The sequence below is a fragment of the Meriones unguiculatus genome, chromosome 17 (genome assembly GCF_030254825.1).
Source record: "Meriones unguiculatus strain TT.TT164.6M chromosome 17, Bangor_MerUng_6.1, whole genome shotgun sequence".
Classification (NCBI taxonomy): Eukaryota; Metazoa; Chordata; class Mammalia; order Rodentia; family Muridae; genus Meriones; species Meriones unguiculatus.
Genome location: NC_083364.1, coordinates 1,285,583 through 1,310,404, shown reverse-complemented (window position 1 = coordinate 1,310,404; position 24,822 = coordinate 1,285,583). Strand labels below are relative to the sequence as shown.

The window sequence follows — 24,822 nt, the reverse complement described above, 5'->3', positions numbered from 1 at the left end:
GACGGAAGGTGGCAAACTTTGTCTAAAAAGGGCCCAGCAGCAAAGGTTTTTCAGATTCTTACTGTAACACTCAATTCTGCTGCTGTATCACCAAAGAAACCATAGAGAACACATGAAGGAACTAATACAGCTGTGTTCCAGAAAAACATTCCTTGCAGAGGCTCGGGTGTACTTCATATCACTGATCATGTAATGCCAGTCTTCACTGGAGGTTTTTAAACTATTGAAACCATCTTAGTCTGTAGACCATTCAAAATGGGTGAGGCTGTGTGGCATACACACCTTTAATCCCAGCACTCAGGAGGAAGATCTCTGTGAGCTCAAGGCCAGCCTGGCCTACATGGTGTGTTCCAGGCAGCTAGGGCTACAGACTGAGACCCTGCCCACCCCCACCCCCACCAAAAGAAGATCTGGCCCTTGGTCTGTCACTTGAAAACTTCTGCTTCAGGAATAAAGCCAGCAATATCAGCTATACTTCCTTCACCAATTATGAAGTGTTTTACATAGGAATGGGAAAGTTTGACTATGGTTTGTAGGAAATTTATCTTGGGATGTTAGGTATACACAACTAATGCAAACAATAAGCATAAAATATGTATTAAGGAATGAATGTGGTTTTAGCCTGCTTTAAGAGAAAAATATAGCCTTTGGATTATAAGAGAGTTCCCAACATAATCTGTAATTCAGGAGGTTCTAAACACATGTATTCAGAAAACAAAAGCAAATAAAAAGAAAACAAAACCAACTTAGTGGTCAGGCTGGAGAACTATGAGGTTAAAAGCACTGGCTGCTCTTCCAGAGGACCTGGGTTTAATTTCCAGCATCCATAGCACAGTTCATAATCATCTGTAACTCCAGTTCCAGGGATTCAATGCCATTTTCTGGCCTTCATGGGCAATACGCATGCAACTGGTACACAAACCTACACAGAGGCAAAATGCTCCTTTTTTGCTGTTGTTGTATAAATTTAGTAGTCTCCCATGAGAGAAATTAAGATATTAAAAGATAAAATTATATTTTAACTAAGAACAGTTTCAGGGAAGAATAGAAGTTTGAATGTTGAGGGTGGAAAAGGCTTATCCAGAGAACAGAGCAGGAGTGAATGGACAGAAGTTGAACACTGTTATCAGAGAGAACGTGCTATGATAATCTCAACTGTTAACCAATATGAAATGAGAGACCCTAAGAAGATTTGTAAAACACACTCTTGGGTATGTTTGTCAGGATGTTTCCAAAAAGAATTAATTAACCAGAGAAGATCATACTAAACATAGGCAGTGTCATTCAAGAGACTGGAAGCCTAAATGACATTCTCTAACTGGTAGAGGCCACAGAGGAACAGCTCTGGCATCTGCCCCTGCCTCTGCCCTATGTTGTTCCAAAAGAATAAGCCAAAGTACAGTTTTCCTCCTTTAAACTCTAAAAGCTGAAACCACCCAGCTCTTAGAAATAATATAATGAGCTTCCTCATATGCAGAGAGCATTCGTCACTGGCAATATTCAAATAGAAGGCAGCTCAACACCTACCCCGTGAGAATGTGCTACCAACATTACTGTGTCCGAGAAGAGTCATCTCGTGACCTTAAAACAGCCCTTTCATACCTGCAAGCTTCTGAGTATATAAAATGAGTTAAGGAAAGAAACTACACTGAAGAGTTAGCTGCCCCTAAACATTTATAGGTGGGCATATATTCTCTGCAAAGATGGGGCCAGAGAGACACATCTGGAAGATACAGAAGACAACTTCCTACCCCAAACCCACAGGGCAGTGAACAGGTTCTCAATCTACTCAGGCCCCATTCAACACCTTGAGTAAGGCTTCAGGAGCTGTTTGTGTCTCGGGCAGCTTTGAAAGCAGGAAAGGCTTTTACACTCTCAACCAGATCTTGTGCTGAGATGAAACGATGGGAAGCAAGAGCTATCAGAAAGATTTCAACAAACAGTGCACTAGAAGGGATGGGCCACATTTGCAAAATTACCATTTAGTCAAAGGCAGATCACAGGGAGAAAGGGAAGGCACAGAAGATGGGCTTGCAGGAAAAGGTGACCACCTGTTGCCCCTCTCTCCGTTCTAGGTCACAGCACACAGGAAGGTCCCATCTCCTGCCCAGGGCGGCCCAGGCTGGGAAGGTGCATTGCCACCCCACAAACAAACATTATGTGCTTAGAATGAAGGACTGCTCTTACCCTTCTCGTTTGTCATCTGTGTTGTAATACACCTGTGGGGAAAACAAGAGGCTCATGTCAGACAGGATAAAACAGAAATCTGAATGAGTTGTCTGACTGTACAAACTATCTGTGAAGAGGAAAAAAGATACATTTGATTAGCAATGGTGTGTGTGTTAGATTTTTATAAAGTAAATTCAGAAATGTGACTATTTCTAGCTTAAGCTGGTCTGATCTGATCAGGTTACTCTGGCTCTCTGCCAAATGTTGCTCCTGACAATAAGAAAATCTGTTGGTAAGATCTAAACACATTCTTTAGAAAGGCTGTGCTGGCTCCCGGGTGTTTGTTCGTCAAAGGGGGCTTACCCTGGTTTCCCATCACCACAGAAATGTAAGGGTAAACTGTCAGCAAAGAAACTGGTGGACAAATATTTAACTGGGATGCCTATTTCACATATCAAATCGGGCCAGCATCCCTCAGGACCTGTGGCTCCTCTCAACATACCTCACCCCAACCCCTCCCCTACACTCCTCTCTTGGCTGGACTTCCTGTTCCAACAGCATGTAACTCAGCCATTTTGGCTTTCTTTGCCTCTTGAACCTGGTGGCAGCTCTTGGCTTCTTTCTTACTTCTCTCTCCTTGCCCGTTTAGTCAGCTGGCCATGTTCAGCCTGGACTCCTCCCTCTGCCTGCTTTGTCCTTTACATATACAATAAAAATCTCCACACTTTAAGGGGAGCCACATCTTCCTCTTTTTATTTCAGTTTTTCATTCATTAACTCTCTTCATGCTCTAAAGGTCATGTGGCAAAAGGAAGATCTCCAAGGACAAGTGTCATTAGGAACGAGCAGTGGCAAGCACAATCAGAATTAGAGAAACTGAAGTATCCTGCAGACAGTGCCAGACAGTGGTGCCACATGCAGGCAACCATCTCTCTCTCACACACACAGCCTTGCTGGCTGTCTTTTCTGGAAAAGATACAATATTCATATTCTTTCCTCTTATATATTGGTTCCTATGTAATAAGACAAGATAGAAATGTTAAAATGAATTTTAGTAGAAATGTACTCCATGCAAAAAGTATGAATATATTTATTATCATATTATATCATGAACCGAGAAACAAATAAACACACACACACTCATGCATATGCACACATGCAACCCCCCCACACACCATGATCCTCTGCTTGTACAGCTGCCTTGTCACTATATAAAACATTCTCCAGAAAAAGGAGAAGCTGCAAGATTGAGAAATCAGGCTGATGTCAAGTCCCAGCACTTAGAATGTGAGGGGACTTGAGTTTGTCATAATGCTCCTATTTCTCAAAACAATCCTTTCAGCTAAGGATTCTGGATTCAAAAGAAAACAAAACGAGGCAAAATTAAAGTCCCAATTAGTATGGCCAAAACAAACTCGGGCTGATGCTAAGAAACATCTTTTCTTTCTTCTCCAGTTTTCATTTCTCCCTTGGGAGAAGTAACCTTAAAGAGTAAAGGAAATAACATCAGCATCACCCGAGAATTCTGTAAACCTTCCCTTATAGAGGACCAGTCTTCAGTTAGCACAGGAAAAACCCTGAGCAAGCTCCAGTTCAGCTCCGTCAGCACTGGAGTGCTAGACCCAGCACACCAGTACCCTTTTAGTTTTTATTGAACAAAATCATAATTAATTCTCCTGTGGATGCATAGTTTTCATCATTAAATTTCAGTGTCTGCATAATCTTCCACAAAACTAAGCTGTCATAATGATTATTGAATATTTATTTGATTTCCAATCCTTCATTTCATTTGTAGATATAACCATAGGACTTGGCTATTGTGTTTTTGAAGGAAGATCTAACACTCTTTTTCCCTCAGATGACTAATGATTTATCCACTCAATGAGAACTACTAATTTGCTAAGGAAAAAATTGTTGACAAGATCTTAATTTCTCTCCTCTGGGCAAATGTATGTATGAAATGTATGAAACAGTTTTACCTCTCACCACTAGGTGGCGATATGTGCACTGACCGAGTCTGCTTCACAGACACCACAACTTGAACAGGCAGATGAGGAGCTTTCTCCTGTCCTGTTGTCAACAATGCTCTAATAACAGCTCACACCTTTCTTTGCCTTAGCATGCCAGTATTTCCTCCCAAGACAATGTTTTCTGTAAAAACCTACTTTTTGTGTTGCCATTCCCCTGCTGCTTGAGTTTATTTTTGTGGCCTGTTCTGCGTACACACCAGCACACCCTGAGGAGGGCAGTAGGAGGCTGTGAGCAAAAGTAGTACCTGTCCAGTCCTCTGCAGGTTGGCAAAGTGAACATCTGGTATGAAGAGCACGGGCTGCGAGTGCAGGTCAGGCATGGTTTTGAAGTACGTGATGTCACTTTTCTTCTGTAAAGGTATGGCGGCCAGCTTCCCGTCAGAGGCTGCACGAAACCACAACAACCACAGAACAGGGCTATGCACACATGAACACTGTCAGCCAAGTTCATGATCCTCCCCCAAAGCTTTCCCAGCAGCCTAGATTATGCTTCAAATGCCCTTCCCCAGGCCCAAATAAACAAAAAGAGCATGGGATTCTGGGAAGTACAATGAGGGTAGAAGGCTCCTCCACTTCCAGCTGTCCTGTGTGTACCGCGGAGGACTTCTGTTTGCTTTCCATGTCAACGCTGCCCCTGTCTGCACTGTAGGGGCAAAGCAGGCCACACCTGGAGCCTTCGTACCTTCCCCTGTAGCCAGCTTCTTCTGTCTCTTCAAAGGACCCTGCTGGCTACAATCAGCATTGGGGAGGGGTTGACTTACAGTTGTTGCACTGGGTTTGGGAGGCCTGGCCCTTCCCTTTCTTCCTATTCTGCTTTCTCTCTTCATCTCGGATTTTTCTTTCTGCTCCCTGATGGGGAAAACAGAGACCAAGCAAGGTATGTTTTCAGAGCATAAAAGAATATTCTCATTTTCTTTCTCTCTCTCACACACAGCATGAAGATGGGAAGAGGAAGCCAGGAAGCCTCCTGCCTCAGCAAAATGAGAACACTCACAGATCTTCATGCTACATTCTGACCTGTAAGGCCAGCTCATCGGATTGCTGCCTCTTCCTGTCTCATGCCTACTCCATGAACTTGGCTTTTGAATCCATGGGGAAAGAACAGGCTGAGTTCTCTGGCCCAGTGTCACCTGCTGGGTAGCTCAGTGCTATTAATAGAGCAGCCTAAGCACTGGCCCATGGCGTCCGCTCCTAGGCACAGACAGCTTTCAGGCAAGTGCCACTTCCCAGGGCAAGTTTTCCTCTGCCTATGGTTATGAATTTTTTCAAAAATCATCACAGGAAGAAATAAAGGGGGCATTTTTGTAGCCACACAAAGATGCGGGATCACTCTGCACATGAAATTATCGTATTTCCCTGTATGCTTAGAGATGGTGCTCACTCTACCACGTAGGAGAAACATGCATTCACTCACTTCTGTGCTCCTGTTCTTTGTAATTTGACTTCTTATTAGCCAAATTCAAGGCCTTCTCCTGCTCCACTACCTGATCAGCTGCCCCTGGTGTCAGCATCATTTGCTGTTCATATTTCTTTTGGGCCATTTCTTAACCTGTTTTCCTCTCCTGATCCCAGAAAGGCATCCAGCACAGCTTCCTCCATTCTGGCTTCAGCAGAATTCAAGTACACCATGAATTCACAATTCACAGGTGACATTCACAGGACACCAAGCCAAACCTGCTTCCTAGGTCCATGTTAACAGTCTCTTTCCTTGCAGTCTGTTTAGGAAACAGTGACACACACCACATAAAGCACCCAGTAATCTGCACCCTTCAGACAAACCAAATACACTTTTGGTCACACTGACTCTTACTGGTCTTACTGACTTAGAGCAGAAAGCCAGACAAGACTAGGATACAGTGGGGACTTGGGTTCAGCAAGAGCACCATGGCTTTGGAGGGAGTTCTTGAAGGATGGGCCACTGCTGTTTTCCATAGATGGGACTCAGACAATCACAATGCACCTTTCATACCAAAAACTACCAAAGAAATAGCGGTTCTTATGCTATTTTACATTAAATTTTGAGGTGTCATTGATACTTACAGGCCATGGAAATCCACAGCAAGAGGGACAACATAGAGAAATATAGATACACCGGCTACAAAAAACTCATCAAAATAACACAGATTTTTGTAGAGCCTTTGTGTTTAAACAAAGAGAAATCAATTCTAAATGCCCCCAATAACACCTTGCTCAAACCAACTTCAAGTTTGGAGTGGGAAATGGCAACATTTTTTCTTAGATACATACAGAGCACTTTGCCATGTGTTGGAAGCTATGTGTAATTCAGTATTCCATACAAATATGTATTATCTACCCCTATAAATTATAGTTCACTCAAGACACATCCCAAAATTATACAAATTATTTTTTCATTGTCAAATTTTGTGTTATTTTTAAGTATTAGTGTCATGTGAAAAACACTCATCATGCTGAATATTGCCCTGGTTAGTTTGCTGTGTTTTTGTTTTGTTTTATTTGTTTGTTGATCAACTTGACACAAGCTAAAGTCATAGGAGAGAATCTCAACTGAGAAAATGCCTGTGGAGCATTTTCTTGATGGATGAGAAAAGGCCCAGCCTGCTGGCAGTGGTGTCGGCCATGGCACAGGCTCCTGGATCTAAGAAAGCAAGCTGAGCAAGCCGGGGAGAGGGGGTGTGCAGGAGCAGGGCAAGTCAGTAAGCAGCTCTCCTTCATAACCACTGCCTCAGTTCCTGCCTCCAGGTTCCTGCTGTGAGCTCCTTCCCTGCCTTCACTCTGTGATGTGCCCTGGAAGAATAAGACGAAACAAGCCCACTCTCCCACCTGCTGCTTTTGGTCATGGGCTTTATCCCAGTGCTAGACGGCTAACTCAGACAGATAGTGCAATGACCTGAATGAGAACATTCTCCAGAGCCTGGTATGCAAACACTTGGTCCCCAGTTGGTGGTGATTCCTGGGAAGCTGGCATCATTGGAGAAAGGCTCATTGGAGAAAGTGCATCACTGGGGGTGGGCTTAAGAGAGTTTAAAACCTCACTCCACTTTCTCTCTCTGCACTATGCCTGCATCTCATCTTCCTGCTCCTACTTTCATGCTTACTTTCACACTGCTATGCCTCACCTGCCATGATAAACTCAACCCTCTGGACCCATATGGCATTTTATCTTAGCACGAGAAAAGTAACCAATAAAAATGGGTACAGCCCAAGAAATTTTACTTTTAAAGAATGGTTTTATTTGTGCTATTTCTGAGAATAGCCAAGAAAGAATTGTTTAAGAATTATCTATATCATCCTCCTCTTCAGGAAAACAGCAAACAGTGGATGATACAGAATACCTCTGGTCCAGGCTTGGAAGGCCACAACAGCTTCTGCAGAGGACTTGGCAGTAGCCTTGGGGACTGAGGTTATAATAGAAGCTGTGAGGCTTCTGGAGGTAAAGCCAAAGACAAGGAGTGGATCCCTGTCACCAAGCTGGGCCACCTGGTCAAGGACTTGAAAATAGAATTCCTGGAGACAATTTACCTCTTCTCCCCACCCATTAAGGAATCCTAGACCATCAGCTTTTTCCTGAGAGCATCCCCAAAAGATGAGATTCTGAAGATCTTGCCAGGGTAGATGCTGCAATGAGGACCCAGTTCAAGGCTTTAGTTGCTATTGGGGACTAGAATAGTTATGTTGGCCCTGGTATTAAGTGGTCCAAGGATATAGCCAATCAAAACCCGAGGGGCTATCATCTTGGCCAAGCTTTCCACTCTTTCTGTATGGAAAGGCTAGTTGGGAAACAAGATTGGCAAGCCCCACATTGTTCCATGCAGAGTGACAGGAAGCTGTGGTTCCACACTGCTGAGTCCCCCCCAACCGAGAGGCACTGGCATCATCTCTGCTCCTGTGTCCAGAAAGCTGCTAAGTATAGCCAGTATTAATGACCGCCAACATAAGACAGGGCTGCACTGCCACCCTGGGCAACTCCATCAAGGCCACCTTTCATGCCATCTCCAAGTCCTACAGCTTCTTGATCCTGGAACCTCTGGGAAAGACTGTGTTCATCAAATAACCTCATCAGGAATTCATGGACCACCTTGAGAAAACCCTCACCAGAGTTCAGAGGACCTAGGCTCCAGCTGTGGCTACCACATATGGGGTTTTATACAAGATCATAAAATGAATTAAGCGTATTTTTGGAAAAAATTATATATGTGCAGTATAGTTTTCAGGAACTAGAAACACATTATACACTCTTGGGGAACTGTCATTCTCATTTCTAAATAAAGCTGTGATTTCAGTAAGACCCAAAAAAGCACTACACATTCAGTACAGACAGATCTGCCTCCACCAAGATCTTGCATCACTTTATTTCCTAGGAGTACTTGTCACCAAAACTTCCAGAAAACATTACTTCTACACTTAGGGAAGAAGTCCATTTCATTTAAGAGGGCAAATTTGATGCAGCTGATGCAATTACAGTTAACCCATCCACAAGGTCCTAAAACTCTTCTTCATGTGAGTTTCTTGACATTCCCCACTCCTTAACACTGCAATATACAGAAACCTATGTCATCACTCACTGCTTGAAAAAAAAATGCCAATCCATCATGCTTCATTAGGGCATTTAAAACAGGAACTATTAGGAATGTGACCTTTCTTATTGGCAAAGCGTACATGAGAGTGATCCATTCTGGGTTTTCAATGTTTAAAATCATAGCCATACAAGTAAATGGTTTTTCCAACCACCTTTTCCTAGCCTAAGGCCCCGCCATGTGACTTCAAAAACAAAGCTTTGGGGCAGGTAGGGAACGTACACATTCCCCTTCTCATCCTTTCTCACTGAAAGGAAAAATAACTGAATGAAAATAGGTTTGTTTTTTTTTTAATTGGCAAACAACTGGTATAATGAGCCCATTTTATCCCTTAAAGCCTCTTTTCCTCTATGACATAGGCTCACAACCACAGTGCAATACTCTCCTCCCTACAAGTTTGGGGTTTTGTGTGTGTGTTTGTTTAGTTTTGGGTTTTTTGAATGATCAGTAGTCACTCTCACATTCAGTGTATAAAGTTAGCTATTGATTCAAGGAGTCTGAACTGAGACAGATCTATGTCTGGACCCAGCTCCTCTGCTGCGTGAGTCCAGCCAAGTGCCTTTGACCCATGTGTATGTACTCACTGAGTGTTGCGTCAAATGGCCTCTGGGCTCTGGAGGCTACCTAACTGTCCCTCGGTTCTATAAGGGCTATACAGCTGTGCCTACAGTGCAATTCCAGTGGCTTTTATTATCTTCTCTTAACCATTTCCTCTCTGCTGTCACTTCTCTTGGCTCACAGGGACACATTCCTCCCTGTGCTATTTCATTGCTATAACAGGCAATTTAAAACAGACTGGTGTAGCTTTAAGAATGAAGGGTAGCATGGAATTAGCTACGGGCCTCTTTTCATTTCTCTTCTCCATCATCTAATCTGAAGTAGTCACCAGTGTATACCTATAAGCAGCCAGTGAGATTACACTGTCTTTGTTACCTCACTTGTATGTATGTGTGTTGTGTGCAAGTGTCCTTCAGTGTGTTATGAGGCCAGAGAAGCATTTGGAATGTCCTCCTCTATTATGCCCTGACTTATTGCCTTGAGACAGGTCTCTCATTGAACCTAAAGTTTGACATTTAAGCTACAGTGAGTGGCTGGACACCCACATGCCTCAGAAACAATCCCAATGTTACAGGCACATGCAATACGCCCAGATTTTTATACTAGTGGTAAGGATTCAAATTTAGGGCCTTGTGCTTACATAAAAAGTACTCTTATCCACTGAGCCATTTCCCTGCAGTTTATTGAGCTTTTCAGTAGTCATCCTATGACTAAGTAGTAGTAGTAGGCCACACTGATGGCTAGTGAGGGATGTCTGCACTCTCCGATTTACAGATAACTGTGTGCCCTCCATCAGCATATCACCTGTGCTTTCACATTCCATGTCTAGAGTTTATTCTCTACTAGATTTAGGGAGAAGGAATATTCACCAGAATTGGGATGTTATATTGTCGTTTATGTTTTATTTGAAGTTTGTGTTTTTCTATATTCTTTACATTGGAGTTAATTGGGTAGAAAAAAAGTCCTTGGTTTACTTTATTCTATTCAGATAACTATTTTCTCCTGATAGAGTATTACTGTTGAAATTTTTGATGATAAAAATATCCCTATTCACTTCTAATTATTTATTTTCCTTTAATTAAATGCCCAAAGAATAGTTTTCATCTTTTCAAAGTCTGATAGCTATGCTTTCTTTTTTTAACCCCCTGAGACAGAGTCTCACTGGCTGTCTTGGAACACACTACATAGACATGGCTGGTCAAACTTACAGACACACACCTGCCTCTGCCTCCCTAGTGCTGGGTTAAAAGGTGTGTGCCACTCTGCCCATCTGATAGCTGTTGTTTCATATTGTTTTCCTGAGCCAGTTCCCCCAGCACGGTATAAACACTCTCCCATGGTTCTGATGTACCATTTTTGCATTTGTTGTATTCTGTTGCTTGGGAGTTTATTGTTTTTTTTTTTTCTTGGTTTGTTCTTCTCAATGACCACTGTTCTACAAATATTCAGTCATCTCTAGCTCTTGTATGTGGTATGTTCACTCCTCTCTTTTATAATTTCCTTCTATTCTGCGCTGTTTTCCCACCTGCACCTCCTTATGACCTGTCACTGGCCTAGCCACTAGCTGCTTCTCGTACATTATGGAATACTTCTGCTTCTATTGCAAGTTCTTGCCTGAGCTCAAGCATAGGTCTATTCTTCATATACATGGTTTTCAAGCTTCCTGTTAGCGAGATTCATTGGCTCACTTTGAGATATTGGGCTGTTTTTCATCTGCTGGGTGGTAGTAGCTTCATGATGTTCATTCACTGTTCATAAGGAAGTTGGTCTGACCTTAATCTTGTTTTTAATGAAATGCGTTTTTTTTGGGGGGGGGGCTATTTTCGGAGTCACTTTGGGCAACATGAGAAGCCAGGACAGTTCTCCCCTGAGGCTTGTAACCTACAATCCCTCTTCTTAAATGTTCACACAGTAATACAAAGAAGCGCACTGTTATTGTTGCTTTAAGGTTTATTCATTTTATTTTGGGGAGTGTTTTGTTTGCACATGTGTACATGCACCACATGAGTGCCTGGTGCCCACAGAGGCCAGAAGAGGGTACCAGATCCCTTGAAACTGGAGTTGCCAATGGCTGTAAAGCTGTCAGTTACTGGAAACTGAATCTGAGTCCTTTTCAAGAGCAGCAAGTGTTCTTTAGGACTGAGCCAGCCCCTAGTCTTCTGTTTTATAAGATGGCCTACTCTGTATATAAATACAGAGTATAGATAGACATTTCTGTGTGCTTTCTATTGTTACAATAAAGACCACGGCAAAAGCAACCTGGAGAGCAAAGGGCTTACTTCCTCTTACAGGTGCAGGCCATCACTGAGGGAGAAAAACTCAAGGCAGGAACCTGGAGGCAGGAACAGAATCAGAGACCATGAAGAAATGTCTCGTACTGGCTTGCTCTTCAAGATTTGCTCAGTTTGCTTTCTTATATACCCAGGATCTCCTGCCCAGGGCTAGCAAGCTAAGCCCTTAGTAAGCTAAGCCCTTCCACATCACCCATCAATCAAGAAACTGCTCCTTAGACTTACACACATGCTAATCTGCTAGAGGAATTTTCTCGGTTGGCCCTTCTCTTACGAGAAAACTCTCCAGCTGTGTGGCAAAAACTAACCAGGAGAGTGTCCCTTCCTATCTTAATTTTCTTTTGTGCTTTTCTTTCCCGGCCACCTGTTTGCCCACTCCAGTAGCTGATTTTACTCTTACCAGTTTTTCCCAGAACAGGGTTTTCCCCTTAGATCAGGGCTTTACATTGTAACTTCTCATGCAAAACAACATAGCAATGTCAGTCCCTTTGCACACACCAGCCAGCTAGGGTCTTTAGAATTTTTTCCCCCAGCCCACCTCACACCCTGTCCTCAGAAGGCCCCTTGGTGCTTTCCAATGAGTACCTTAGGCTCCGTTACTTGCCCTCACAGAGGCTGACCTCACACAGGCTGTCAAATGATCAGTACATGTGCTCACACCTGTGACCATCTCTTGTACCTGACCTTCAGGGTTGAAGCTTTCTTATTCTAACTATTCTGTTAAAGTTTATAGTAGCAATCATGGAGATGAAAGCACTGTGTGCTGTGTAAGAAATGATGAACTTATTTTGTAGGCAAGGTTTCTAGTCCTGAAAGTTCTAGGTGAGGCCCCATGCAACTCAACAAATGGCCAAGATTGCAATGTGTGTTCTACAGTAGTGTCTACACCCAGCGGATATTCCAGATCTGTCATCTCAGCTGCATGCTCGGACCAAAGCACAGTATGCTACAAACTGAAGGTTCCCTCATTTCACCCATCATGTGCTGAAGCGAAGCCCTTAACGCTGGTGAGGTGATGAGGCTGATCCCTGATGTGACAGTGTCCCGTGAAAAGACACAGGAGAGCTCTTCTCTTTTTCTTCCATGTGAGCATAAGGAAAGAACATGCCTACCGGCAGCCAGGAAGTCCCTCACAGGGACTGAACTCATAGCGCTGAGGTTTCCGTAGAAAGTACATTTCTATTGTTCACACCACCTAGCCTCAGGTATTTTGTTTTATCAGCCTGAGAGAACTAAGCCCCAGGGCAATGCCAGTCATTAAATTAATGGTAAAAATACTGAAAACAGCAAGAGCCAAGACAAAGGACAGTGGATTGGTGACTCCCTAAATATCTAACAGGACTTGAGAATAAAAGACTGCCATGTCTCTGTGGTTGGCCGAGAACAGCGACAAGGGAGAAATGTCATTAAAAAGAACATCTAGCCATAACAGAACCTTTCTGACAAATTTGTCTTTACTCACCTTGTCGCAGAAGACCTTGATCTGGCAGTACGCTCTGTGGATGGGTTTATTGCTGCGGTTATTGTAACTGTATGTGTCAATCTGAATCATCAAAGGAAGTCCTTTCACGCCCTTCTGGGAGGAGAAATCTGTACTCAAGCAATTCACTGTGATGAAAATCTGAAGGAGGCAGAAAAAGAAGAAAGTTCACAAACTGCCATGCAGAGGACCTTCAAAGAGGGAGGCAGGCAGGCATGTGAAGTGAAAATCCTACACAAACCTATAAGGACAACTGATAACTGTTCAATACTCTCCCATAGAATCCTGCCAGATGCACAAAACATTATATGGCTGTAAACTTCTAAACAATTTGCTTTGATATTTGAACTTGAAATAGACAATTTAAATGACTGTCTAGAAAGCACATCACTATAAATGAGTTAACTAGGTTATTTTCTTGGTATATTAAAATCGCCACTTCTGGGGCTACAGAAATGTGTCAGCAGTTAAGAGCACTTGCTACTCTTGCAGAGGACTAGGGTTTGATTTCCAGGACCCACACGGTGGTGCACAACTGTTGTAACTCCAGTTCCAGCGGATCTGAGACCGTCTTCTGGCTTCTATATGCTCCTGGATGCACGTGGCACACATACATACACTCAGGCACACCCACATACTAAATTAGTCAATTAATCTAAGAAGTTGACACTTCTAGTTATAACTTTCCCTAACTTCTGACCTGCAGGATAAAAAATAATAATAATTAGATAACTATTCTTTTTTAATAGAATAGCATTGAAACCCAGTTATGTTTTGTAAAACTTCCTTCCTTGACTGTGGAGCGTGAGGTCTGTCTGGAATAATTTCTTATTATTTAATATGACCTGGCACCTAATACAATGCCTAGCAAAGAACTCACTAAGCATTAGATAACTGAACTTACAGGAATCCCACTAGATTGCAAGTCAAAATCCCCGACTTCAGCCTCTAGTAGCATTAACCAGCTAAGGGGCCTCATACATGTCACTCAATACTTGCCATGTTCAATGGTCCCATTAAAGTGCCTGCAAGCCCTCTCCCTGAAAAAGAAAATCTAAATGCTAACCTACTCCACATTAGTGAAGAAGAGGAGCTGGCAAAGGCAAGAAACGAAACAGGAGGGATTAAATAACAGCATAAACCTCCTCCTGTTAACAGGAAGTGGTGGCACACACCTATAATCCAGCAGTCAGGGAGCTGAGTCAGGAGGATCATGAGGACCAGTGCAACCTGGGAATTATAGCAAGATTCTGAACAAACTAAATCCTCATCTTATAACATGTGGCATCAGGAAATGCAATAGAAAAACTTTTAAAACCTTCAAGCTAAAAAACAAACAAACAAACAAAAAATATACAATAGAAATGACATGATGCCAACAGGACAGAAACTCTAATCAGTTTTTGAGAGTTCTATTTGATTAACAGAATAAAAAACAAGTTTCACTGTAAAGGATTGGTAAAGACAGAGGATGAGTGTAAATGAGCTAAAAATGACCCTGTTCTACATAATGGTGGGTCACAGCCAAAAGATGGCATTTTCATAGTTTGCATCTACAATTCCCCCAGAGATGAGTGCTGTTAGAGGCTATGAAAGCTTTAGGAAGTGGCCTGGCTGGGAACTCTGTCTCTGGGTCCTATGTTATATAGCCAGCCCCTGGCTCTTGGCATGCTCTCTGCCTTCAGGTCCACCTTGATCTGAACAGCCTCTGCCACACACTCCTACCATGATGCCTCCCACCCACAATGCACTGGGACCTTCTGAAACTCTGGGAAAAGAAAGAAAAACAAAACACCTTTCTTCCACTAAGCTGTTTCTAACAGGTGCTCTGGTCATTGTGACACAAACTAATATAGACACTATGTAATAGTGATTTTTATTGGAATGAGCAAAGAATACTGACAAGAACTAGGAGGAAGGGTATCAGGGACAGGGGTGGACCGGGACATATATAATTATGTGTAACACAAAGTTTCAAAAGTGTTATCCCATCAAAAGCCCACTTTTGATGGATGTCAAAACCTTTGTGCCTCTGTGAAAGTGCCTAGAGTTGCCCTGAAGGAAAATGAAGGCCACAGAGTTCTTCCTAGGTACCAGGCTGATCTGTTTGGTACCCTGTAGACTTTTAGTAATTTACACCACCAGGCATCTAATTGTCAGTGCTTCACCTCTTCACACATCCTTTTACCTGTGAGCTCCTCCTTCTGCCCATCAGGGGTGTCTAAGGACATTTGACAAGTTTCAATGATGTGCTAATTACAACAACTTTGCCAGCTGTGCCACTAGCTCCCACCTTTCTAGCCAAAACCCGAAAACAAATACTAAAGGTACTCTGTCTCACTGTACGTCTAGAGATCTAATGTGTGGGTACTCTGAGAGACATTGGATTTGTGTTAAAGAAATGTTTTCCCATCTGTTTGTCTTTGAGACAGGGTCCCCTTGGCAGCTCAAGGTCACCTGAAACTTGAAGCTCCCTCTTTAGCCCAGGGTAGTATTAAACTTGTGGTGATCCTCCTGATTAAGGCTCTCTAGAGCTGGAATTACAGGCATGGTGTACAATAAATTTTAGCGGCTTTGTACACAGACACAGGCATAGGTGCGTGCGCACAGGAAGGGAAAGAATAACTGTATAATAAATAGTTTAATTTCCCTACTTTGCTCTTTATATACCCTGTAATATCATGTTATATATTATAAAAGTAAAGAAAAGATACTTTTAAATATATACATTCATTTCACTCATTCATTCTTTTCATTCATTTATTCAGTCTATAAGTATCCATGGAAGCACACAGTGAAGCACACAATGCATTAAATGGTGTAGGATCTTAGAAAGAGACAGAAGCTAACAATTCAAGGAGAATGCAACCAGTGTTCAGCAATGACCATCATACAGTGGTCGAGTACAAGAGAGGTGTGAGCAGAGGTCCCGCAGAACAAAGTCCTCAGCCTGGAGGAAACTAGTGAAACATAAGCCACAGATACTCTAGATTTGAGCAGGGGCCTCACAGAATCTAAAGAAGCCTGGGGGCAGGGGGGTGAGATCAACTGAAGATGCAAATGCCTGAGTAATGAAGACTATGGCAGGCAGGATGCATCTTCCAAACTTCCAGCGTAGAAATATTCTGTCCATAACAGTCACAGTAACAGAAAATGCTACCTTGGAGAGTCCCTAAATGACAGAGAAATTTTATTTAACATTCACTTAAGCAGCAAATGTTTTCAAACATCTTAAGTTTCCTGAGGCTTCAGCAACACAAATATGCAAGCTCTGTGCCCTGCAACCACAGAAGGCAGGGGTGAGATGGGGTGAGAGATACGTGCTGGTGTCTTAAAGATTAAAGTAGCAACATGACCACTGATGTGATGGTCAGGAAGGAGGCGTCCTTTTCTAGGCACACTTGACTTGTTCTATTGCTGCCAATGGGATGATCTAGGCCAGAATGCAGTTTTGTATCAGCAAACAAAATGCTCACTCTGCTGAACTAGTGGTTGTCCCTAATTCTGGCCCTGCATTTCACAAAGATCTCCCTGATGTAATCCACCATCACTCCAGACTCCATCTATAGGTCTGCCTAGTAGAAGAGAAGACAATGTTCTGGTGGATATTTCCTACATGACTGGCTTGCTAATTTGCATGTCATTCACTGAGGGTCAATGATAGCTAGGAAGAAAAGCTAATTATGGTCTGTCATCTCCAAGTCTGACCTAAGAGAGCTAGAGCAACAGATCATGACTATTTACAAGGACCACTTAAGTAGCCTAGTCATCTAGAGCCAATGAGATAACGGATGCTCACTGGCAATAAATAGACTCAGTCATCCTTGGAGGAGCCATAAAAGTCAATCACCCTGTACACAAGGTCCTTAAAAGCCAATAGAGTTCAACAGGGAGATATTTAGATTTAATGCTCTTAAAAGAGAAAGGTCTCCACAGAAGGCCCAGAGTGGCTCAGACTCAAGGCAGCCTGATCCCATAAAAGGTAAACCTCAGGAACCTGCCTTCTGTGCTGGCATCTCTCGGGTCAGCCCAGCATGCAGGGTGCTGTGCTGGGCTCAGCAGCGCTTCCTTCTCCTGGCCACCTCCTGGAAAGCAGTTTCAGGGTCTGATGGCATCAATCACAGCCTGGCTGTGCCACACTCAAAATCCAAATGGTTGAACTTTAACGGAAGTGGGGGTGGGGCGGCACAGAAGGCTGTTAACTGAAACCTTGGCCGAGGAGCTGATAAGCATTTGCTTCTTTTTGCAAACCCAACCATGTCCCACAGCTCCACCAGCAGTAGGCAAACACAAGAGCAACTTTCCCCTAAGTTGACCTACAAAGAACCCAACGTAAATGTGTTGCAGAGCTGAGGACAAAGCATGATTTCACCCCCTGAATGTTCATCTAAATGTCAAGCACAGAAAGTTATTTCTAGCTTCAATAGGAGCTCAGGCTATGCAAAGAGCAGATGGACTCGGTACATAGCTGACCTGTCCCTGAGTTACACACAATTGTGCGGCCTCTGCTTACATCCTTCCCAAACCTCAGGTGGATTCCTCTAATTCTAGAAGCACACTTTTCCTTCTTCAGGAAGACTAATTAAATCTTGTGCAGTCAGGCAAATAATAGACACCATTTCAATTTCCTTACATGTTCAGAGTGAAGCAGATAATTTTTTAGACACCTTCCCCAGAAAAAGCAGTCTAAAGCATGTGACTTTTTAAAAATAAAATCACTTGTTACATGTGAGTGACAATTCCCCTTTTGTGGCTTCGAACATAAAAGTGACTTTGCTGAGGTCTCAACCCCAGCTGCACACCAGGCAAATAAGACAGTTTATTAAAATGAACACAGCAGGGAGCTTCAGAGCCAACCCATGATCTCATTGTTAATTTACACTGTTCCTTGGGCTTTCCAATAGAAACAGTCAACCCTATCTTTAATTGATTTAATTTAGAAAGCAATTTAAGATTTAAAACTAAATCCTCACAACCATGATTCAGTGTCATGGATTTATTTGACTTCATACAAATTGAATTTTGTACTTGTACTATCTTTCTGGCTAAAGGCTATTTATATATTAATGTATTTCCTAATACTCAGGATCCTAAAGAACTCATCTAAAGAATCACACAGGTTTATTGCAATAACCACAGGTAGGGTGTGCACCAAGAAATAAGTTTAACACTAGAACCCATTCTCCCTTCATAAATATTATATAAATAAGTAAGTGTGTTGGTGCCAATTTCTCTCCTCTTTTTTCTTCTTCCTCCCTCTCCTCCCCCTCCTTCTTTCCCTTTCTCCCTCTCTCCTCCTCCCACCCCTCCTCCTTCTTCTCTCCCCTTCTCCTTCCTTAGACAGGATCTCACTATGTGGCTCTAGCTGTCCTGAACTCAGAGATCCTCCTGCCTCTGCCTCTGCCTCTGCCTCTCCCTCTGCCTCTGCCTCTGCCTCTGCCTCTGCCTCTGCCTCTGCGTCTGCGTCTGCCTCTGCCTCTGCCTCTGCCTCTGCCTCTGCCTCTGCGTCTGCGTCTGCCTCTGCCTCTGCCTCTGCCTCTGCCTCTGCCTCTGCCTCTGCCTCTGCCTCTGCCTCTGCCTCTGCCTCTGCCTCTGCCTCTGCCTCTGCCTCTGCCTCTGCCTCTGCCTCTGCCTCTGCCTCTGCCTCTGCCTCTGCCTCTGCCTCCCAGGTGCTGGGATTAGTTCTTGGTTCTTATTAAAGACCTTTAGATAGCTTCCTTACATTTTGTCATTTTTCTTCCACATGAGTGCAGATGGAATGACAAATGAAACAGGCAAAAAAAGTAAGAGTAAACTCTAGCCAAGCAAGAACATAATAAAATGTGAGCTATCGCTCACTTCACGCTGTGACTCACCCAGCAGTGACAAGCATCCTCCTGTGCTGGCAGTGTGCTCAGAGGTGAGGATAGCAAGGCAAGACCAGCCCCCACACCTGCTCTCAGGCCCCTTTGCTGTTTTGTTCAGGATTTCCTGAAGCCTCCGATTATACAGCACTTGTAGATATGATTACTGTATTTCTTTTTTTTTGTTTTATCTTTCATTCTTACAATGTATTTATTTTTTACACATGCTACAAGTGTGTCTGAATACACACAGATGAACATTTGAGTTGCTCTCACATTCTACCCTGCCATGGTTTTTCTGTTTTTCCACCACCAGTGTGTTTTTTTTTGTTGTTGTTGTTTTCAGAGCACGTCAAATCTGGTCCATTTCAGGGCACTTCGGTCTGCTGTCTCTGCAGATCCACACTGGACGACTGGACGACTACCCCGCCCCCTTTGAGACTTCAGTTCAATACTAACTCTTCAGACACACAAGCCAGAGTTACTTTTCTCTCTTTCCCATCCAGAGGCATACTTGACTGCATTTCTCTTTTCTGTTTTCTTCATACACTGAATAGTATTTGAATTTAATGTGTTTAGTTACCTGTTCCATGAGGGCAAAAGCCCAAAAGGCCATTTCTCTGTCTCAGGTCAGCTTCATTCTGCCAGGCTCCTCATCAAGTATTCCTCATCAAGTTCCTCATCAAGTTCCTCATCAGGTTCCTCATCAAGTATTTACTCAATGGGTTAAGAAACATAATTTTTTCCAAATATGCATTTTTCCTTTATGCACAATCATGCTTTCATAATAGTACCTAGAAGCTGAGACTGACAGAGTAGCTGAAGTTGTCAAGACAACACAGTGGGTCACTGCTGACCGGATATACCCTCTGAAGCTACCTGACAGCGTGTCTCCGTGCCCATTTACCTACCTAGTGACTGAGGTAGCAGTATAGCTACGATAAGACCAACAACATACTCAGCATGATTGTCTGTCTGTCCGTCCAGCTAACCACCTCCCTATCCACACATGCTCACACCCTTGGAAGGGCTACAGATGAGAAGCACAGAGGCTCTCTAACAGCAGGCCCTGCTCCTGGGACAAGAGCACTGCTCATGCCCAGTTCTAGTCAGTGTTGTGGAACAAGCATAATTAGTTGAACAATACAAACCATACTTGCTATGAGAACTTGCAAAGAAGTAAAGAGCTTAACTGGGAAGGCTTCCTGTAGGAATCAGGGGTGAGAACAAAGGCTGCGGGATGCGGAGATCCCTGGAATCAGCGTCGAAGCTGCCCTGGGGCCCGTGTGTCATGCGTCAAGTGGGACAAGTAGGTGTGGGCCACAGTACCCAGTAAGAGGCCCAGTGAGACCTGAGAAAAGCAGTGGGGCTCCGGAGTGGCAGGGTTCACACCCTTCCAGAGTAGGTGAGAGAAACATTAAAAATGTAAGACGAACCTGGGCCAGGCAGGCTAGTAGTGAAAGGGCACAGGGCTCCCCAGGGAGCCAGAGGCTTCGGCTACAACCTCCAATGCATGTGGTAAGTGGGGTCACCTGCAGTGAGGGGGTTAGAAGATGCCAGCTTTCTCTACAGCTGAGAGCAGGGTGAAAGTCTTGAACAAAAACAGAGAGAGAGAATGAAAGAATGAAAAAAAGAAAGAAAGAGAAAGGGAGAAGGAGGGAAGGAAGGAAGGAAGGAAGGAAGGAAGGAAGGAAGGAAGGAAGGAAGGAAGGAAGGAGCAGAAGGAAGCTCCTTCAGCCAGCCCTCCTTCTTGCAGACCCTGTCTTTTGAGAAGCTCTAATAATCCCCACTTTGGTGCTATGGTATTTAAATGAGGCCATACTTTTCAACCGGAAAGGAGCCATACAAGCAAAAGTAAGGAGCTTCCCCAACCTCGCCACCCACCACACAGCCCACAGCCAACCTCCATGATGCTCATCTTTGTAACTGTTCTTCCTCAGAGCCAGAGCAGTCAAGCAGGCCACCCCTGTGCACTGCTCAGGTAGCTCTACTGCACCACAGGGGCCCCCAACCCTGCTCTTTCAGGGGGACACTACCCTATCCTGGCCAGATTTTTCCTCAGGGAGTTTGTAAAGCCAACCTCAGATGACTCCAGTTTATAAGCCTCAATGATTAAACAAACATTAAATCAAGGTAAATTTATTTTTAAAATATCAAATCGGCTGACTGGTGGTGCATGCCTTTAATCCCAGCACTGGGACGCAGAGGAAGGTGGGATTTTTAGTTCAAGGACATCCCAGTCTAAATAGTGAGTTCCAAGACAGCCAGAACAACACAGAGAAACCCTGTCTCACCAAAAAATAAAATAAAATAAAATAAAATGATTAAGTCTACTTCTCCACAGAACTTAGCAGGAGGGATGTCTAGGCCAGAGAGTCCATTCATCTCCAATTTTCACTGTTCAGCTCTGCCACCCCATTGGATCTTACACAGCAGCATACTAGGATGAGGAGGGCCTTGGACACTGCCTAACAGTGACTGCTTCACACATTGACAAGCTCCCTGTTGTGGGAATTTAAGTGTAAATTCAGTCAACTTTTTGGTGGTTTTGCTTTCTTGTCCTCTCTTTCTCTCTATCACACCCTCTCTGGATAGGGCCTCATATATTCCTGGTATGTGTGTGGCTGGTGATCAAAACCTGGGCTTTGCACATACTAGGTGAGCAGCCTAGCAACTTAGCCACATCCCCAGATCTAAAAACTTTGTAATGCTCTAATCCAATACAAAACTCAAAAGGCACCAAAAGCAAAACTGCAAACACTCTCCCACCCTTGCTCCCCAGTCAAGTACCTCAGTGTACTATGCAAATGTGAGTTCTGTCCTATTCTGCAAAGGGCAGAAGAGAACACATATTCCCAATTCTCACTTTTCCCACATAATGATGAAATCTGATAGCTGTGTCTCTTTAAAAATGCTTACATATAGAATGAGAAATCCCGCCCCCCAATTAGGCTGTTTCCAGCTTTTAGTTTATAACCAATGCCACTGTGAATGTCTGTGTGGTTTTTGTATACAACTGTACACAGGAACATAAATTTGCTGCTTAAGTTGTTTTCTCCAGCTGAAAGTGGAGAAGAAAAAGCCATGCCTCAGTGGTTCCTGCCTGTGATACCAGTGCTGGGAGGTGGAGGCAAGAGTCTTGGAAGTTCACCTTAGTTCCAGGCCTGTCTTAGCTTCTCTGAGAGCAGGACCTGTGCCTGGCCAGGAATCCCATCTCTCAAAACTGGTATCTCATCTGCTGCCTCAAATACACCCTTGTCTCCCTGGCCGTGAGAGTGGAGATGTCCCTTCACAGTCCTTCCAACATAGACCAGCACTATGGAAGGACTGTGCTCAGCCTAGACTTGGTTGGCTCTGTTGTGCATTTGCTGTGTTACTGAGGTAAGCTACTAACTTCAACTCACTCCTCAGATGAAAGCTGTCACCTGCTTAGAAACACGAATAATTGGATAATACGTATAAAGGCCTAGCAGGGTGCCTGATATATAGTAATTGCTGAACAAATATTAGTCATTGTGCACACAGGCACACACCATTATGTCATGAAATCCAAGTGTGTAATCCAATTCTCTGCACAACACAATAGCTTATAGCTGTGAAGTTCAGAGCCGTAAGTAGAATGCAGGGCAGAGACCATGGCTGCTCCACACTAACAAAAGATCAACTGATATCTTCGGTGAGATGCCATCCAAAGATTACTCCTTGTTCACAAGCATTAGCTCCAGTTTTCCTGTCAGCCCTTACCTTATAAAAGAGGAACAAAGGCAAGGCTTTGTTTAAGTTCAATACCACAGACTCCAGCAAATGTTTGTCTTTCCCTTTTAAAGCTCCCTCTGCCCACACCACGCCCCAGCAAACACAGAAAAACGCCATTTGCCCTGCTCTGCTGTGTGTAACTCAATCCTTCTGAGACCTCTCCCAGGAGCCTCTCCCAGTGCTCTCTTTACTTTTGAGACCATGGGATGCCCTATAATATTCTCTATCAGATAACCTGCTTAAAATTGGCCTAAGTTAAGCAAAATACTAACTTAGTCTAAGTGAATGGTAACTTCTGCACAAACGGCTTTATCTTTTAACTGCCGTAGAAGCTCCCTAAGAAAAGGCATCAACTTCCTGTTGATGCTGTGGGGTAGGGAGCCAGCAAAGTTATGAACCTTGCTCACCCGGAACTATGGCATCCTTTAGGCAGTCCATTCGCTCTCTCTGTGCATTCTAAAAACCAATGTTTGCACATCTTGTCCCCTCCTCTGGTGTCCAGGAGTTCAAGGAAGAGTTCAAGGGAGAGTCCATTTAGAAGCATGCCCTAGGAAGGTACACCATGACTACCAAATTTAGATTTTTGTAAATTACTTTTCAGATTTATGCATTTTATTCTATGAACAGAAGTGTTTTGCGTGTGTGTGCGTGGTGTGTGTATGTGGTGTGTGTGTGTGTATGTATGTATGTATACCATTTGCATGGCCCAGGCTCTATGAGTTTAGAAGCATCAGACCCTTCAAAGCTGGAGTCACAGATGGTTGTGAGCCACCATGTGAGTGCTGGAAATAGAACTTGGGTCCTCTACAAGACTAGTGCTCTTAACCACTAAGTCATCTCCAGACCCAGAAGTTTAGCTTTCTAAGAGCGCTGTACTTGACACAGAGCACCAATGAAGCAGGGTGTGATTGCAAAAGCCTGTAATTCCAGCACTGGGCAATGGTGGCAGGATTATCAAGAGATCACAGCCAGCCTCTGCTATATGAAAGCTTGACTCAACAACAGCACCTGTTAGACATCTCAGATGAAAAAAGAAATACTGGAAAAGAGACAGCTAGATGAGGCTGGAAAAATGATTCAGCAAGTAAGTGCATTCAGTGTTCTTCCAGAGGATCCAAACTTGGTTCCTAGCACCCATGTTTGGAAGTTTACAACTGCCTATAACTCCAGTTCAAGGGGAATCTGACAGCCTCTTTTGGCCTCTATGGGAAATGCATACAAACACACACACCCAAATAAAAATTAAAATGAAAAAGTGAAAGAGGAGGAGGAAGAAAAGAAATAGCAAACCTGAGACATGATAGGTACTGAGTTTAAGGATAGCTTTTAATTAGCATAATCTCACTCACCTAAAGTAACTATAAAGTTGTACAAGATTAAAAAATTCTGTTCTCCCCAATTCACTGCTTTCTTGTAGTGAAATGTCACTGCCATCACAGACCTGCTCTGTTAACAAGCTGTCTCTTAAACTCAGAGGGACTGTACTGTCCATTCCTGGCTCACATGCAGGGACTGGGCAGGGCTTGCTCACCACTAGCTGCACCTTGAGAGAGGAGCACCTGAAGGAAGAAACCAACACACAGGAGGAGAGACAAGGGAAGTTGCTCTACAGGACACAGGTCCTCAGATCTCTACACACTGACTCTGCCTACTTGCCCTATAGTACAGGTGCTGCTAGGCACTGCTTCCCATTGGCTTTTGTCTTCCTCAGAGACAGATTTACAGATGGATGAAGACCTCTTATCTTCAGTTGTCATCAGCCAGCCATCTCAACAACCACTCCTCAAAAAACAGCCTCAGCTTTAGATGACATCTTTTAAATATTAGAGCAAACTCAGATACTTAACATTAATTAGAAGTAGACTAGTAAGGAAGCAGGGCTCAGGGGAAATGTCAGCATGCCATGGCCATAATCACCTGATGGGTTTCTACAGGTACAAGCTTACAGTCAACTTTTTATTCTAAATCCTCTCTCTCTCTCCATTCCTCCTCCTCCTCTCTCTCCTGTGGGGTGTGTGTGAAGGTCAGAACAACTTGCAGTGTGTTTGCTTATTTGATTGCTTAAGTTGCACATACCTTCATCTTCTCTGAAAATAATCTCCATCTTAGTTTTGTTTGTGTGTTACATGCTGGGCCTCTT

The 24,822-nt window shown here is 43.6% G+C and overlaps 1 protein-coding gene across 1 annotated transcript in view; it reads right to left on the bottom strand.

Annotated features, from left to right (window-relative positions):
• Positions 1-4,271: 4,271 nt before the first annotated feature.
• LOC132648655 (grainyhead-like protein 2 homolog) overlaps positions 4,272-24,822 on the bottom strand; it is a 28,043-nt gene continuing 7,492 nt past the window's right edge. The window contains exons 3-5 of the mRNA XM_060370884.1: positions 13,066-13,242; positions 4,960-5,047; positions 4,272-4,583 (exon numbers count right to left, since the gene is read on the bottom strand). Coding sequence (XP_060226867.1) covers positions 4,366-4,583; positions 4,960-5,047; positions 13,066-13,242 — 483 coding nt within the window. The 3' untranslated portion in view covers positions 4,272-4,365. The remainder of the gene's footprint in view (positions 4,584-4,959; positions 5,048-13,065; positions 13,243-24,822) is intronic.